Source organism: Carex rostrata, chromosome 19, assembly GCF_964058835.1.
Source record: "Carex rostrata chromosome 19, lpCarRost1.2, whole genome shotgun sequence".
Taxonomy (NCBI): Eukaryota; Viridiplantae; Streptophyta; class Magnoliopsida; order Poales; family Cyperaceae; genus Carex; species Carex rostrata.
In genome coordinates this window covers 9,059,138-9,077,355 of record NC_135936.1, presented here as the reverse complement: position 1 = coordinate 9,077,355, position 18,218 = coordinate 9,059,138, and the positions used below count along the sequence as shown (strand labels likewise).

The following is an 18,218-nucleotide window of genomic DNA, read 5'->3' as shown; positions in this document are numbered from 1 at the left end:
CTGACATACCCCGTTTAATCCTTAGCTTAAGTTAGAAGTAAAATTTTTGTTTTACGATCTTTCCGCAATTTAAGCCTAAACCGATTTTGGTTACCTCGAAACCCAATAGCCAACAATTATCTAGACTGCAAGAGTCAAATCTACACGGTCAATTATATTTTCTTTTCTTATTTATTATGATCGTCCAACTCATAGTTTTTTCATATTTTCTCTTCTCGATCGTTTAAAATAAAACATATGTTCATATTCTCTATAGAAATTTTATAGTTATTGTGTTGTTTTTTATTGTATAATTTTAGAAAAAAAAAATTTGTTTACATGCATATTTTTCAAAGAAATTATCATTATAATTTATTCTGAAATAAATATTATTTTTACCGGTATGCAGTTCAAATACAATTAATTCTAAATACAAAAGAATTGCCTAGTTGTTGTTCCAATCTGCTACATATAATTCAGAATTCATGCATAGGAAAAGTTTTCTTACCTATGTTCACCTAATCCTATGAAATTGAAAATATATCGGTACTACAATTATTTAACAATAAAAATAAAAAATTCTTCCAATCTACGTCACGATATTATTTTGACACTGTGAAAGTGATTTGACAGTATAAATACTGCTTGTATTTCCTGAACATAGCTTATATATACAATCTAGAAGGACTATAGGAAACAGATTGATATTGGAAAATCTAATAGCTAACGCTGTTTTCTCATCAATTCTTCGGTAAGCAGCACAACATATAATAATAATCATGATCGATCGATTGATTGTATATTACTGGTACCAGAAAATGATAGCAAAGAGGATGATACAAACTTAATTAACTGAATTATGTGACCACGCGGCAGCAAATCTAGGTCTCCGACACTATATATATATATATATATATATATATATATATATATTTAAGCAGAGTTTGGCAAGGAAAAAAATCTTGAAATAACCTCAAAATGAGGCAATTAATAAGGCATGTCGGTAAAAATTGATGCGACCATGTCGATCGATATCGGCTGACCTTGTTATTTCTGAGAAGATGATTGACTGGTTAAAAAAATCTTGATCGATGTCGGTACAGGTGTTGGGTTTGTCTTTCTGAGAAGATGATTGATGCTATTGCTATATATGCTACTGTAATGAGAAAGCTGAGTATTTCCTTGTAACTTTACAGAAACAAAAAAAAAAAAAGATGTACTATACTTCTCATAAGTTAATTAGATATGATGCCAAGTTGCCACATTATTTTATTTTATTCTTGACTGGTGAAAATTGAAATAGATATATTTTTTAGTTAATTAATTTCCACTTTGAGAATCTTTCCAATGGTGAGACATGGCTAAGTCTAAAAATTAGATGGATATATAAGAAAAAGCTAAATAAAAATTAAATGGATAAAGATGAAACAAATATTAATTCATCTACAGATTTTGTGAGAACATTATACTCTTATTTAAGTATATTTCATAATTTGTGTTCAAATTCCACCAATCATATATTGTGCATTTTAAATTTTGGCTGTGCCTATCAAGATTTTAATTTTATAGTGTTCAAATACTCCAACTCCCCTCATTGTCTTCTTTACATGTTCAACATAAAAAATAATTTTGTATTTTTGTATGGATCGTGCAGCACTGAAAGTTTTAAGTTTTTTTATATACTGACATATAATTTTGATGTTTGTTACTGTTCGAACGATAACGAGAAATTATAGTTGTATGCAAGGCTTTTTGATTTGATTTATATGGATTCGAAAATGATGCATTTGATATTTTACGAGATTGTTCACACAATGATACTTGAAAAAAAAAAATATATATATTTGACTAGATATTTAACATTAAAATGGTAGAAGTATGGTGATCTGTTCCCAGCCATGACAGGTGGTATTTTAATTGATTAATGTTGAAAAATTGCATATTTGTAGCGGAGTCGTAATTAAACCAGCAACTTTATTTATGTAATCTTAATTTAGAATAGCAGAAGTATTCACTTGTGAGCCTGGCCCATGAAAGGAAAGGAAAGTAGCCATGGTCCATGGTCCATGGATGATGGATGTCATGTCAGTTACTTACATAGTTACATCTGATCCGATCCAGTACCAGGAGTAGCGACAGCATGCCAGAATTCATTCCAACTTTCTGCTATTTTTGACAATCACACTTCACACACACTTTTCACTTTCCCAAATCCGGATTTCCTTTCCTTTCCTTTCCTTTCCTTTCCTCCTTCAATTTGTATTAAATTCTAACTGGTTTGGCCTCTTCAGCTGTGTTTTTTCTGAATCCATTAATTTCAGGCATCAAGCGTGGAAATATCACCATTCTTCTGTTCAATCGAATAAATGGGAAATGCTTGGGCTATTTTCAAATTGCTGGTAATCCTGCGCTTTCTTGAGCAAAAAGAAGGGAATGTTTTTCTTTTTTCTATCATGACGTGACGGTCTCTTAAGTCTTCTTCCATTTTCACGTTCATGAGTTTGGAAAGTATCTCATGCAATTCATTTTCTATAATTAATTATGGAAATTTATATGTCATGCAATTCATTTCTATAATTAATTATGGAAATTTATACGGCAGTTCTACTTCTATCCATATATAGCCTCTATGCACAGCACAGCACAACCAACAAAATTGCGTTGCGTTAGGCAACAGCAACAAACCCAACCAATTTTTCTCTAGAAAGCCACTGTGATTTAGTTTCTAATTAATTTTGTATGGTAATTTCTTTCTCAGAATTTAGCCAATTACAGACGAAGAGACAAGATGTTGGACAGCAAATCCTTTCTAAATCCTAATGCATCTCCCTACATCCCCATTTCCAAATTATCATCAAATGACGGAACCAAATCCAAATCGAAATCGACAAAATATTATTTCAATGATTCAAATCCGAGTGAAGATAGGCTTCAAAGATTAGAGAATGATGATGAGAATAGAAAACCAAATGAAGATTTTGGCCTTGAAAAATTAGAGAATCTTGATCTGTCTCCAGAGTGCTTCTCAAATCTGGTGATTTCTGAAAATTTTGAAGATATTTTCCATGCTGATATTTGCGCACCTGATCAGCCTAATTTGATAATTGAATCTCTTGGGTTGATGTTTCCTAATACAAGTATGGAATGCATAGAGGAGGTTTTGAAGTCGAACCATTTTGATTTGGGGCAGACTCTTACCATGCTAGATGAACTAGAGGTAAACATTACATTACCTTCCAATAATAGTCTATATTGAGACTTCAGCAATACTGAATTAAAATTGTTTTATTTTTCAAAGCATGTTTGTTTTATTATCTAATAGTAATACTGATTATTTATAATAAATAAATAAAAACTTGAATTTATGTACACAATGCAGGACAATGATTATGATGATTGTAGCCAGCTTGACAACCCCAAATAACCAGTTTGAATTTATCTACACAATGCCATTGTATTATGTAGATTATAGAACACTGACATAGTGAAGTACTATAGTTATGTAAAACAAAACAAAAATATAGATCCAGTTCCAGTTCAAGTTCCAGTATTTCTATAGGGAGCTTAGAGCATCTGACAAATACACCAATTTTCATGTCCTTGTATTTCAATGAAGGCAACATGTGGTGACAAATGACAATATAATGGTTTATTTCAGGATAAAGATAAATATGTTTTTAATTTACTTTATTAGCATTATTTTGTGCGCTTGCTGTATTGAGAATTTGAGATATTCTCGCTTCCTCGTATTACAACTTAGAAGCCTTGGTTGGTGTAAAACAAATAACATGACAACAATTAATTGGTTAGGTTTGATTGAATACCAAAACCCAAAAACCCCATACAAAATAATTAATCAGACAAGTAATTAAGGGGTGAAATGAAAAACAGAATAAATGCTCCTCAGATGTCTCTTCTTCGCAGCATAACAAGGTTCAGCAATTGGAACGATATATACGAGGCATCTTTTCAATCATCATAGGAGCTTAAAACAAAAATCAAGAAAAGAAGAAAAACCAAACCAAACACAGAAAGAGAGAGAGAGAGAGAGAGAGAGAGATCGCCTCCAACCTCGAGAAAGAAAAATCAAATCTAGGGTAAACTTACTAAAGTGATGAGTGGGAAAAAGAAAGGCCTGGGCTTCCACTTATATTAGGGGCATTGCCGTATTGGGCTAAAGGTATGTGATTTTCAGTGAAGCCCCTTTACTTATCTATATTATGAAATGTTTATATTTAGATGTATATTTTGATGTGGATTTTGGACTAAATTAAATTTACCGCCATAATTGTGATTCGTTTCAAGATAAAAATGAAGCCAATATATTTTGATAGTCCTAATTTCCATACCTTATTTTTACGAAATAAACATGTAAATTGTTTTGATAAGCATTTAACCATTCTTGCATTATTATAATGCGAAACATTTATACATTTTCCACGTGTTTGATAGCGCAATAAACCCTTGCTCTATGCCAGATTTTTTTTTTTTTGGCATAAACATGATAACCTTGGAAAATTTATCCCTTTTCCTTACCTTTACTCTATAACAAAAGATCAATTGTAGCAGTATTTTTTATTTTTTATTTATAGATTCCTTATAAATATAAACATTGAAAGGAACGATTAACGAATCCACAGAATACAGATTTAGGCTCTACTACTCTCAAAGAACAACACACTAAACTACTATAAATCTCAGATGGAATTCACACAACTAGTCGAAATAGATGTTTTCTTGTATCAAATGACCCCATTTTGTGTACGAAAAAGGAATAACTAAAATGTTTAATATAAGCTGAAATACCAGATGATAGACAGGCTTCTGTATTATACATTAGTAATATAAGCTGAAATACCAAAAAAGATGGCCACAGATCAATATCATCCTTCTTGTTATACATAACTACAAAATCCAACAACAGAGAAAGAGAAGTATGAGAGAAGCACAACCAAGCCTAGAACTTACAATGAGGACCTTTTGATTGGTATTGTTTACTTCATTAATTATAGCAAAATACTCCAGCAGTACTGTCTCATGAGTCTTCTCTCAAGTAGTCGTTGATCTGCGGTGATTAAAAGTTGGTCTCTTCAAGTGGGACCACAACTGGTGCAAACTGCAATCAATTCAATTAGTTGGGGCGTAAAAATAAAAATCATGCAACTTTACATAACAAACCTTATTGTATGATTATTCTAGCAAATCCCTCCCTTAATTATGTCTCATGCATTAAACTTTGTTAACCAGCAACCAGAAATATATTTATATATTCAAGTAGCAAAGTAGGAGAGTTAAAATAATACCTCGTCATCTTCTTCAGCCATGAGGGCATTGGTATCAAATTCCCACCCAAGTGTGGTTTCCAGTAGTTTTTTAAATTTTCTCGTCTGAAAAGCATTTGAATATAATTTAGTCAAGGGAAGGAAAAAAATCATTTACCAATGTGGAGACTTCCAATATCCAATTACTATATTTTTTAAGTAAAGGGTTTCTAACCCACAACAGGAGGTCTCCATCAATAGCTTTTGTTTCAAGCACCACAGGGAAGAAATCCTGAAACAACACAGATGGTTACTTTGACAAAGAGAAATGTGAGCATCTATTTATAAGCTCAAAACTTACTGTCAAAGTGCCAATATTTAAATACCTTGCAAAGACGGTATAGAAATATATCCTTAGAGAACCATCCCTCATCCAAGAACAAGTTGGTACCTATTCCACCGCCACTATTATGATCCCTGTTTTTTATAAAACCATGCTTAATCTGATGATATATCACCTTCACAAACTGCAATTGTTTTCACAAACCAATAACAAAATATTAGAAAAAGAATATAAACCCATAAATCAAACAAAAACTATAAAGGGAGAAAGATTAGTACCTTTGAAAATAGGCGAGTTCTCGTATGAAGGGGCTGCATTAAAATACAAAACAATATTTCATGGACAATAAACAATAACCAAATGAGACACTAATTTATACACAATATATTGTTTAGTTTATGTGGTCAGCAACTGATCAAACTAAACTGTGCTGCTAATTGAGTTGTTATGAATAGTTTGTCTTTTCATTAAGGAATTCTCTGCAGAGATTGATATAAATAGTTTAAATCTGTTTTTTTCTTATAAAAGTTTCATTTTCATGCTGTTCGAAACAAACTTAGCAAATTTTATAAAAACTTCAGCTCCATTATAATAGGGTATATTATCAGGCAGATCCCAGCCATGAGAAATGCAAATTGCCCAGAGTAGAGTTTTAAGAGCATATAATGCTTCAATTATAAATCCTATGCAACAAAACATAATAAGAACTGCCAGGGTCAAGCTGGCTGGCATTAAATGAACAAAGTTGGCCACGGTGTTTACTCTTTCAAGTCAGGTTCAAGCCCGGCCAATTAGTATAACACTGGTTTACACATGCAAATTAGGTTTTGAAAATGTAATTGCAATAAATTATATGCTATTTCATGTAACTTACAGCTTCTGTGCAGCTCAAAAGAAGGCTAACAATTGACTTCCACTGGTAAAATGCCTCAAGTGACTGCCCCATCTACTTATTTTTTTGAAAAGAAGGGCAGAAGGTCACAATTGTGAACTATTTTATTGGGGAAAACAAGGGAAGATTAAAGTTATGTGACACATTTAGTTACCATGAAAGCTATAAAGGAAAACTGGAGCTCCCCCAAGAGTAAATCTTCTTGACCTCCATAATCTCCACTTAATATGGATTCGAGCAAATTTGTCTAAATAAAGGTAAAAATGGCATAAAGTTAGGGAAACCTAAATTATAATAGCGTTATAGCCAAACTTTTTGTATTTCTGGGTATTCACACCATTGATAGTGAACTGAGGATGATTGGTCAGTAAGTTGAGAGTCAAGAGTCAAGACAAATACCAGGATTGATTGAGGCCTGTTGAGTTTAACGGAGGTTCAATAGCACAAAAAATAAACAGGTCGATTGTAGCCCAATTCAATTGATTTGAGGTGTGATTGCACAATTGAGGATTAACTGAGGCCATATTGAGTTCAATGAGTTCAATTGAGTATCACTTGCACTAGTGAGAGCCAATGCAACCTAATTCAGTTGAATTGAGGGTTCATTGAGGCCCGATTTAGATTAAGTTGGGGCCCCCATTGCAACAATTTGAGTTCAACTGAGGACTAATTCCACAAATGATGTTAATCAGCACCTAATTGTGTTTGATCGATGTAAAAATTACCTTGTCAAGATTTAGTGCTGTGAGTTCATCTCCAGAAACTTGTTTGTTCCTGACAAAATGAGGAATACTTGTATAATAACACCCCTTGTTCTCTTTGCTTTTAGAGACCTCAATTGAAGAACATTTAGCACCTCTTAATTGATCCATTAATCTTTTCTCCATTTCAGTCTGAGGTCCTTTATTCTCTATTAATCCTGCCTCTTGCATTACTGATATCTCTCCTCCTATAGGCTCTGAAATAAAGTATTAACATGGATCAACTGTAATACTGCCAAACGCCATACTAAGAGTCTCTTTGATATCATTATGATTATTTCAAAGTGTTAAATTAATGAATATAGCTTTCGTGAGTACTATAGAAATGAATCAATTAGTAAACACCCATGCTGTCTGCACAATAATTTTGTAAAGATAATATTAAAAAGCATACCAAGACGTTCAATGATTTCTTGTGAGAGGAAATTAGAAAGCTGGTTCCACTCACTATAGTGGTCTAACTGGTACGGGCCTAAATTGCTGTCAAATTCCAGTCTTTTAACTGCTTCAGAGTATCTGAATTCCTATTAGAAAGTTACTTTAGTACCATGGAACACAAAATTTGTCAAAGAATTACAATTTAGAGACCATTAATTCACCTCATCTTCAGATAATTTGATCAACCTCTCATCCTCTTGGTGCCACCTCCTGACCACAACCTAAGAGTGAAGGACAGAATACTTTAGAAAACAGAAAACCATAACTTTGGATACATATTATTTTGCAACATAGATACATACACTGCAGTAGACTCATGAAGTGGTGGGTCAACAACACTTGTTGTCAGACCCATATAAAAAGTGTGGCAAAATGAATGCTTTATTCAAAAGTTGAAGAAAAGTATGTGGTGGGAAGCAAAAGATGCACCTGAGATGGATGAAGAGTAAGAAAAATGCCAACTATTGGTGAAAAGTCATTGCCTTCCCTACAATACCCCAAAAAATAACAAAAATTAATGCTCCAGACTTTTGTTTTCCTTTAGAAAATAAGGAAGAGAAAATTGATTAGATAATTAGCATACTTGTTAGAGGAGGAATAGTATAGGAAATGGCAACCAGGAGGTATCATCTTTATTCCCTTGAACTTTGGCCCGACAGAAAAAATCTGACAAATGGGGAGATGTTGTCAGTGATAGTGAGAGAGAGAGAGAGAGAGAGAGAGAGAGAGAGAGATGAGACACCTGGGTATCGATACCGAGGAGAGTGAACTGAGGCACGTCTAAGAGGAGAAGCGAAGCCCCTTTGTTGACTAAGTCAAGAGCGGTGTTGGAATCAATATCCATTGCTGGCGGAGAAGAGGAAGGAGAGGAAGCCAGGATGATTACTCGATGGATTTCGGAAAGGAGGGAAAGTGCGAGTCTGCGAGAAGCCGAGAAGGTTAACAAGGAACTTGGCTAACTCTACACACTGTACTGACAGCGTGTCCCACAAAACATGACTGATAAAGATACAATTAATTTTCATTCAATGTTAATACGAATACAAATAATTATTAAGATCCATGTGTTGGTATTTTAATATCTGCTTCGGAAAGCCATATATCACCTTAATTTGAGCATTCAATTTTATTACCAACTCAAACTTTAGGTCCAATACTCAATTAAACCTACACATATTTTTTTATTTTATTAAGATTTATAATTTGTTGATATACTTTGACTAATAATATTACAATAACTTGTGATTAATTTATTAAGCTAATATTCAATTTTTAGATAGCAAATTTGTAATGAAAATAACATATTATCAACCTTATGAATTTACGCAACATGCCTATGTTTTTATTAAATTACCCAATTAACAATTTCTTCCAAATTATACTTGTATTTGTATTCATATTCAATAATATTCAATCTGTATCTATATTCATTTATATATATCCGAGATATCCTTAGCCGAAAAATAAAAGCAATACGAACAGTGTTAGGTTACCTAGTTAACATACTTGTTCATTGGCAATGAACACAACAAAGACTTATTATTTTATCAAAAAGAAAATAAATCTTTTCTTTGCAAGGAACTTTACTTGCGGGCTTTTTTATATAAAATCAATACGAACAGTGTTAGGTTACCTAGTTAGCATACTTGTTCATTAGCAATGAACACAACAAAGACTTATTATTTTATCAAAAAGAAAATAAATCTTTTCTTTGCAAAGAACTTTACTTGCGGGCTTTTTTATATAAAAAAAAAAGAGTGAGTCAATGGTACTTGCATATTACGATTTGGTCCGTATTACGGCTCAATATTCAACTTTTTAAAATTCTAACGATCAATCTGAACCGTTCATCTTGTTCTCCATATTAATATGTGTTTGGAGACCAAATTTTACATTTTTTTGAAATTTTTTTACTATTTTTTTAGATTTATTAAAAATCACTGTTTTTGGATGGTCCGAAATTTTCAGATCAAGTGATTTTCTAAATGTCTAAAAAAATAGTAAAAAAATTTTAAAAAATGTAAAATTTGGTCTCCAAACATATTAATATAGAGAACAAGATGAACGATTCAGATTAACCGTTAAGATTTTTAAAAGTCGAATATTGAGCCGTATTTCGGACCAACCCGTGATATGCATAGTACCATAGACTCACTCTAAAACAAAATGATCAGTTGAATGCCAAAATTATTTTTGATAAAAGAAACTGGAGTAACAATAACATCATTGAAGATCATGAAAAATTGAGAGAATCTCCCCGTTTTGGAGAGCAGATCATGAAAAATTGAAAAAATAATTATCAATTCTCTAAAACAAAAATCAAAAATAAAAAATTTAAAGCCTAAAAAAAAAATTCAAAATTCCACGTTTCTCATCTTGATTCTTTTTACCACATTTCCCCTTGCCAACTTTTGCATTTACATCCTTTTTAGCAGTTTTACCCTTGGAATTATTTAAAACTTCTTTTGGCTTTGAACCCACACTCTCTTGAGATACTGGAGTGCTATTCACAACTACCGACTGCTCTGCAAAAGCAAAATCTGCCGTGGATATTGATGCACTGTTTTCCTTTTCTTTGCGTACCTCTATTTTCCTCTTCTTGAAAGGATTGTTATCAGGAATCCTGATTTCTCCTTCACTTCCATTCATTGTTTCAGAAACTTTTTGTTCTGATTCTTCTGTCACTAATTTGCCAAGTGCAAAGGTATCCTTCATGTATATTTCATTTGAGATTTCATCTTCCACAACTGTTCAAACATTTTTTAAAATAAGGAAAGAAATCAAAAGGATGTACATACATCATATTAAAAAAGAAGAGTTAACGAATTAATCAACTGCTTATTAGAGTAAATTAGGCCAACTTATATATGCTCTTTAAACTTGGATTTTCGTGTTTTATTCAGTTTCTGACCCACCAAAAGAAAAGATCCATGTATATCACATTAGAAAGCATTACACTTGTTCCGTTTTAGTCCATAAAGTTTGATCTCATTTTAGGGTCATGAACTTTTAAATTGGTATGGAAATTGTCCTGTTAACTTGTATTTCAAAGGGGAATACAACCAATGTTAGTTTCCACTGCAGCAACCAGGTCAGCAAAGTGAACTGTAAGTATAAATAGTAGTGAGCAGTTTCATTTTGGTTCGTGGCATCATCCATTCCAGTGTATGCAAAAGGATGTGGATGATGGTATCATCCATTTCAGTGTATGCAAAAGGTATGAATTTCCATATGGAAATTCATACCATCATCCACCTTTTCCATTCCATCTTGTTGATGTGGATGATGGTATGAATTTCCATATCTTTTAAAAATTTATTATCTTATTGACTCATTTCAATTTTCTATATCACTAAAGAACCTGGATGGTGTTTGCTACACTTGAACCAATAAATAGCAATTCGAAGCAGTATGACCGGCTTGCTATGACAAAGAAACTGCATTTTTTTAATTATAAAATTGTTTACTTTAGTTTAATGAAAAACAAAGAGATAGATGGCTTTTAACAATGTTGACACTTTTCTCCAAAATAACAGAGTAAAAAATTTAATCAACTCCAAGAACAACTGACAATTTACTATTTCCTTCTGAAATTTAAAAATATAAAAGGTTAACAATAACTAACCTCTCATGTCTTGTGTGGTTGATTCAGAAGAGAAGATGCTAGTGTATGGACCACCCATCGGTGAAATCTGTATGTAATTTTCTTTTGTGCTATCCAAAATTGAAATCTTCGCATTTTTAATTCCCTTTCTCGGAGAAGGTATAAGATTGAATGCCTCCTTTGTAACAGGGTTCAAGAACCCCTCAGCAATTCCTGTAGCTATTTTTGGTGAAATATCTCTTTTCCATTCTAGTTAAGGATATAAATATATTTCATGTTCAGTTCATGCATAATCATGGTATGATAAATTACTTTAGGATACGGTCCAAGAATACTCAAGTCTCCTATCAAATATTGCGTATTTCCATCTCCTAAAGGTTTTAATGGTTTTAGAGATTTGGTCTCCGCATCATATCTGCGTATCAAAGGTTATAAATGCAATTAAAATAACATCAATATTTACCATGTTGCTTCCTCATCCCATGTATTTTGAGGCTTAATTTGCTAGAATAAGACATTGTAGGGTCCAACTTGGTGACTTGCCTAGTATTTCAAGTTGTAACAGTTTAGCTAGTGGGAAAACTTCCAAGAGGTTTTAAGTCCTCCATGAGCAAATTATGGTTGTGGGATTGAAACCTTCTCCATTTAACAATGTATGCCCAAAAAAGTAGCAGCAAGATAAATTTCAATTTTGCTAACAGTAAATCTTACATTGTGGCATGATTGAAAACTGATAGGGCTTTAAAAAAAGAATCTTCATAATTGTCCGGGACAGTATATCTTTTGTCAAGCTTTAGCACCGATAGAACCTGAAATTGGAATTCAATCCTCAGTAACAGAATTTACTTACCTGCTCATGTTTTCCTGTTAATACAGTACTTGGGTCATTTGCAAACTACTACAAATATTTTACAGCATTTGCAACTGGTCCCTGACTTTTCAATATTTGCAATTAACCCAACATAGTTTATCTATTTAAACATATTTATGCAGACATAGAATTAAAATTTCACGGTAGGATAGTTAATATTTACAGAAAGCAGAGCAAAATCAATAAGCTGAGTAGAGTTGGGGAATATTTATGGAAAGGCATCTACTCCATCCCATAGATACAAGGGTTGAGTTTTAGTTGCAAATATCTTATGAAGGTTAGTGCTAAGTACCAATATGCAAATTGTTGGGTTTTACTTTCCAGTAAATAATGAGAGCTTTTTGCAAACAAACCATAATCTTTAGAGGACGTTTGAAGAGAGGTTCAATCTTTCAGCATCTGACCATTTTCTGAACTGTAAAGCAAATAATTCTACCCATTTAAAGTTCATATCAAATGGAGAGAGAAATGGCCTTACACGGTCTAAGTTTCTATGTTTGGAGACCAAAGAGTAAGCTCTTCTTACACCTATTCCATGAATAGAGGGTAAAAAGTCGCAACCGGCCAATACACACATGCCTATGAAATTAAAAATATAAAAGATCCTGATTTATTTACACAGAAAAGTAAAATTATTATTACCAGCAAAATCATCTGGTATTAGAAGGAAACTAGCTTTCCATAGTTCAAATAGTATACCTGTAAAGAGATTTTTATCCAATCCCTTGAAAGACAGCTCTTTTGTCACAATATTAAATGCTTTGTCCAACAAAAACTCATCACCATTCCCATGCCGATCCATCTTAAATATAATCTAAAAAAAACCAGCTACAATAATGCTCCTTCATACAAAGATTTTGCAGAAATGCATGCGAATTCGTAAAATGGATATGTTGCTTACAGCAGGGCAGCCATATGCAATTAAATCACTGTCTTCTGTTATAATTGCCGAAATGCCCCCTCTTTCTTCTTCCAGGCTGGAGAGATATGCTAATTGTGCATCAGCTTCATATGGTGCAACCAAGAATTCTACTCTCTCCAACCTTAGTATCTGAAGTTCTAGAAGTAATTAATTCACAAGAGAAAAAAAAGTTGAAGCCAAATAATTGTCTTGTCCAAAAGAAATGGATCAAAGAAAAAGTGCACTTTAAAGCAACAAGAGTGTTCCATTGGATTCCCTTGTCCATCCAAATAGGATATTTTGCAAACTTGAGAAGTTTTTAAACACATTGCAAAAAGGCAAATACAAATCGGCAGGAGCTTCTTTTTATCTTGCGAAAAAACAGAAGAAACAGAAAATAAAAGAAACATCTGAACGTCACCTGAATTAGTTGATGAGCCATTGGAGGAGTTACATGCACCGCTTTCTACAATAAAGTTTAAACAGTTCATGAACTTAGCACAAAAATGCAACATAATAAATTCGAAGAATAATTTTATGCACATTCGCACAAAGCATCAAAGTGTCGTGCTATATACTGCAAAATGCGAATCATCTCATGTGCAACTAAGAAACATGGAAAATATTACATATAAAAGAGTGACACAGAAAGCTCACATCACTATAAGGCGTGTTGCACCTGCATTTTTTTTAAAACTAAACGAAAAAGAACGTACTTCTGGTTTGGACATCATTTGAAGTGTAAAAAGAATAGAACAGTAAACAGGATACGTTCATGCTCTATGAATGGCCTGATGGGTACATGAATTTCCGTTGAAATAAATTAAGGAAAAATATGACATACTTTGAAGTACTCAATAGCACCTCCAACATCCCCTTCACAAAGCTTTTCTTTAGCTATTGCAAGATTAGCTTCCCTCCTCCTACATCACATAAATATTTTTCTATTTTTAATTTAACAAAATATTATGCTTCTTTGCAGATAATCACTCTCAATATTTTTAGTCGTTTACTTCATTGCACACTACTTCAAACATGCTTATCACCTTATCTTGCAGAAATAAAAGCCCTAAGGTGTAATACTGATTTAATGGACCATTTTATTAATACAAACAACTTGGTAGCCGTTGCCAAGCTTTTCAAAAAAAAAATAATAATAAGGTAATTGAAATAATGATAGGCTAAAATCATTTATATAGTTAACATCATACATAGTTACAATATTTGAATATCCTTAAAAGACTAAAAAAACTAATATAATAAGAAATAAAGCAAATTTGAAGTAGTATCTTCATTTTTTTATTGCAGAAGATGGGCCTTCATTGTCTCAAACTATAAGAATATGCTGGTCAACATATAATTAACAACACAGCATACTACAATCAGGGTGCCAAATGCATATTTACTGGACAGAAATGCTAATTGCAGAAACTGATATTTTTCCTCTTTTTTTTTAGTTGAAGCCATAGGTGGTTTTTGTGTGTGGTGGTTGTTTTTTTAGTTGAAGCCCATAGGGTTGGGTTGGGGGGGTCGGGGGGGTTGGGGGCGCGGTGAAAAGAAAAAAATTAATCTTACTTATGCCGTTCAGCTTCTGTGTCAGATTTACATGGTAAGTTGCCTCCATCAAAGACCACAATAGGTGTAACGCTGTAGTGGCGCATGAGGTTTATGTAGTGCATGAAATAGTTCAGGTATCTTTTTGCAGCCTCAGTTCTTGGTTTCATGCATAGTTCCAAGCTACATGAATAAGCTAACAAGGAAAAGAATTCAACAGGAGAAGTTTTCTCTTTAGAGTTCATGTACTTAATGAAGTTCAATAAGCACCATTACAACTTATGCAGGGAAATCAATAATAAATCGAAACAGAAAAGTTTTGGGTTCAAAAATATTTTGAAGCAAGATCTAACTTAATATATATGTACAGCTTTAGCTATTTATAAGCTCTTAAAATTAATTTCAAGGTTTTGTTTGGATATTGTGCAAGTTTGAATGCTGAATGTATAGATATGGGAAAACTTGAGGTTCAAGTATTTCATTTTCATTTTTTATTTTTATTTGCAACTGTTTGGAATGCTGAGTATTATTTAAAAGATATGGGAAAACTTTAGGGTTGAAGTTGCAAAAAACCTACCAATGTGCATTTACCAGATTAATTTGAGAGCAAAGACAAGACGAGCTTACCTCCCTTGTGAAGCCATGAGTATGCATCTATACCAACCTAGAAACAAAATCGGAAGAAAAAATAATGTTAATAGATTAAATACACAAAATGTGGGAAAGAATTGGAAAAGGGAGCGAACTGAGTTTGTACCCTTCGACCAGAATATTTTTTGATATGCACAGGTTCGATGAAGGGTTTCATAACTCTCAGTAGATTTGGGATTCCCATTCCTCTAGTTGAGATCTAGGAAGAAATTAAAATAATCTTGAATTTAAAATGAAGTAAAATCAAAATAGAGGAAGGAGGAGAGGAGAGGAGAGGCGAGGTCTAAGACGCCATGAAATGAAAGGGATAATGCGGCGGGTTATTTTTTTGTTTATTTCTTATTTCTTTGATAAAAAAGGGTAGAGCTTGCGGCGGGTTATCGGATTTATTTTCCCGCCGATCAAAATTTTGAGAATTTTATTAATGCGTTGATTTATTATTTTATTTTTATTTTATTCTCCCGCTGATTTCTGTGTTGACTGGTCAACCATGTTATCCTCCTCGGAAATATCTCTGTCTTTGAGATTGAGATTGATTGAAAGCTGGATTAACTCAAAGATTGAAATGCAGGCGCCAGTACTTAACGTGCTTTGATTCTTGTACAGAGGATTTGAATGGTCCAAATTGAATGTTACAGATTTTGGACAGATTCACTCAAAAGTTGGAGAATTTCATTCATAGAAATTATTAAAAAAGTAAGAAAATAAATAAAAAGAGTATCTTAACTGTAATCTTTGAAACAATGATTCCAAATCCAACCAAATTTATGCATTAAAATGCTCAAACACATTACAGTTGTCTTTTTTTTGAAAGACATAGTACGTAGAAGGAAGCTACCAGTCAGTCAGGAGAGAGAAAAAAAAAAAGCAACAGTACTTCATCTATTTGCCAAATTCTCTGCCTCCACACAAACCACATCACACTAATAAATCTTGTTGCCCATTCCTTCGCTGATACTCCTTGCATCACGGGTATCTCCTATATATCCTATATATGCACATCAATCTATATCCCAGTATCGCCCCCATTATTCTCCAGACTCTCTCAGAGCATATGAACATCCAATTACAATACATGAGTCGCATCTTCTAATTCCCATGAGTTACACAAATGCCATCGATCGCATCTCACTTCTATTTAAGACCCTTTTTGGCAATGCAAATAAATGATGTCATAAAAATAAAATAGATAGGTACGTATATATATTGACGAGAGTACGGAATTCACCAACTGGAGACGCCCTCCTAAAACTAAAAGTAGCACCTGGGATGCTACTTTATTTTATTTTTGTGTTCAAGGGATCCAAATGACGGAATACTCTTAAGCAAATAACTATAATTTATTTTGAAACTCGTAATTCGACTAAAACAAACTTGTAAAAAGTTATCAGTACTAGTAATGAGGCCTGATATGAACCGTAGCTTCTCATTCATAAATTTAGAAATAAATTCCCGAGCAGATCTTAGAAAGCTCAAACCAAATTTCCCAAAACGTCATGTATTATAAAAATATGTGGAAACCATTCAAACTATATGGAGAGACCACACACGTTTTTAGAGGTGATTTTTTTTCTCGGTTCAATTTTGTCCATATTTTTGACGATTTGTAACGAATTTTGCAAATTTAAAACCATGAACGTCTTCTACGTAATTTTTTCTTCTAAATGAGATCTATGATGACGTACTTTCAGAGTCGTCGTCACGTAAGTATTTATACCTCATCATACAAGTATTTATATATATATTTGCAAGTAACTTTTTACATATGACATTTAATTACTTATGAAAGTATTAATATCAAGTATTACAAGTAATTATACCTATGCACTGAAGTATTTATATCTATGAGATCAACTGTTTATGTTATAGGAAGGTTGATGCAGAGATGATTGAGAAAAGTGGATGTGGGGATATGGGGTCCCTACTACTTCATTAGAGGAAGGTTGAAGCGGGGGTGATTGGGGGAATGAAAAAGGAGATGGTCATATCAAGTTACGCATGCAAGTATAATATCTTATTTTGCAAGTATTTATATCTATGAAAGTTGACGCGAAGACGAGTGCGACAAATGAAAAAGGAGATCACATAATTAGTGGGGATCATAGTACAACCTTCCGCTATTGTTGCTGCGAATACAATAAGAATACTAAAATAGGGGGATTGAAATAATTATTCTTATATTTAATGAATTAGACATATTGTTATTCATGTTATAATAACACTAAAGAAACTTGTAAAATCCGCTAATATGGCATTAAATATTTTTAATCTCATAATTAATTAATTACGGATTAAAAATAATGAAATTTGACAATAATAAATTGGTAGACAATTTATAAATGAGATCTGACCGTTTGCATATTCCGTAAGACTAGATACTTAATTATTTTATTCCTTTAATTTTTGCTGTAAATTGAGTATCACTGCTTCTTCATCTGTACTTTAGAATACTACTGATTATTTTTCATTTTGAATTGATGTTGTAAACTAATCAAAACTTTTAGTGCAATTATTTTGTGGCATATATTGATTAATTTTCTATGACTTTTTACCGGTCTAGTTGTTTTTGTATTCATTATTGGGATTGAAAATTTGGTAGTTGTTTGCTTGATATTTTGCCAAATTATACGCAAGCAGGATATTTCGTATTTAGTATTGGACATCGACTTGGCTGTTAAAGTCGTAGAAGCTAAAAAGATATATGCTATGACATTTTTGACCAATCAATCGTATAAAATATTACAAGGAAGAGCAGAAAGAAGCACATTTACATGGCGAGGGCAATGATATTGCCTTTTATTATTCAATCTCTAAAAGTACAATTAAGCACATTTATTGTGATTTTTTTTTTTTGATTGTAAGCTCTTAGGCGATTTCATTTAAGCAAATTACAAACATGTTTTAGCATAAATATTCTTATTACACAAAGATAATATCCTATACATTGAACTACTTGTGATCTC

The 18,218-nt window shown here is 32.7% G+C and overlaps 3 protein-coding genes across 3 annotated transcripts; 1 reads left to right on the top strand and 2 right to left on the bottom strand.

Annotated features, from left to right (window-relative positions):
* The first annotated feature begins 2,297 nt into the window (after positions 1 to 2,297).
* CID6 (CTC-interacting domain 6) lies at positions 2,298 to 3,585 on the top strand. The gene is made up of 3 exons (XM_078321046.1): positions 2,298 to 2,378; positions 2,738 to 3,196; positions 3,359 to 3,585. The coding sequence occupies exons 1-3, from the start codon at positions 2,346 to 2,348 to the stop codon at positions 3,401 to 3,403; spliced, it is 537 nt and encodes a 178-aa protein (XP_078177172.1). The 5' UTR covers positions 2,298 to 2,345; the 3' UTR covers positions 3,404 to 3,585.
* Positions 3,586 to 4,792: 1,207 nt separating this feature from the next.
* LOC144571828 (AAR2 protein family) lies at positions 4,793 to 8,585 on the bottom strand. Its single transcript, XM_078321208.1, has 13 exons — positions 8,417 to 8,585; positions 8,258 to 8,340; positions 8,104 to 8,161; positions 7,836 to 7,895; positions 7,631 to 7,760; positions 7,201 to 7,433; positions 6,630 to 6,722; positions 6,458 to 6,529; positions 5,862 to 5,894; positions 5,627 to 5,767; positions 5,476 to 5,532; positions 5,283 to 5,366; positions 4,793 to 5,095 (listed from the first exon to the last, which is right to left on the bottom strand). The coding sequence occupies exons 1-13, from the start codon at positions 8,516 to 8,518 to the stop codon at positions 5,054 to 5,056; spliced, it is 1,188 nt and encodes a 395-aa protein (XP_078177334.1). The 5' UTR covers positions 8,519 to 8,585; the 3' UTR covers positions 4,793 to 5,053.
* Positions 8,586 to 9,864: 1,279 nt separating this feature from the next.
* Positions 9,865 to 15,598, bottom strand: LOC144571745 (5'-3' exonuclease family protein). Its single transcript, XM_078321115.1, has 12 exons — positions 15,362 to 15,598; positions 15,232 to 15,268; positions 14,626 to 14,800; positions 13,895 to 13,973; positions 13,472 to 13,516; positions 13,051 to 13,200; positions 12,849 to 12,963; positions 12,628 to 12,728; positions 11,990 to 12,087; positions 11,601 to 11,693; positions 11,300 to 11,517; positions 9,865 to 10,421 (listed from the first exon to the last, which is right to left on the bottom strand). The coding sequence occupies exons 1-12, from the start codon at positions 15,437 to 15,439 to the stop codon at positions 10,009 to 10,011; spliced, it is 1,602 nt and encodes a 533-aa protein (XP_078177241.1). The 5' UTR covers positions 15,440 to 15,598; the 3' UTR covers positions 9,865 to 10,008.
* Between the last annotated feature and the right edge of the window lie 2,620 nt (positions 15,599 to 18,218).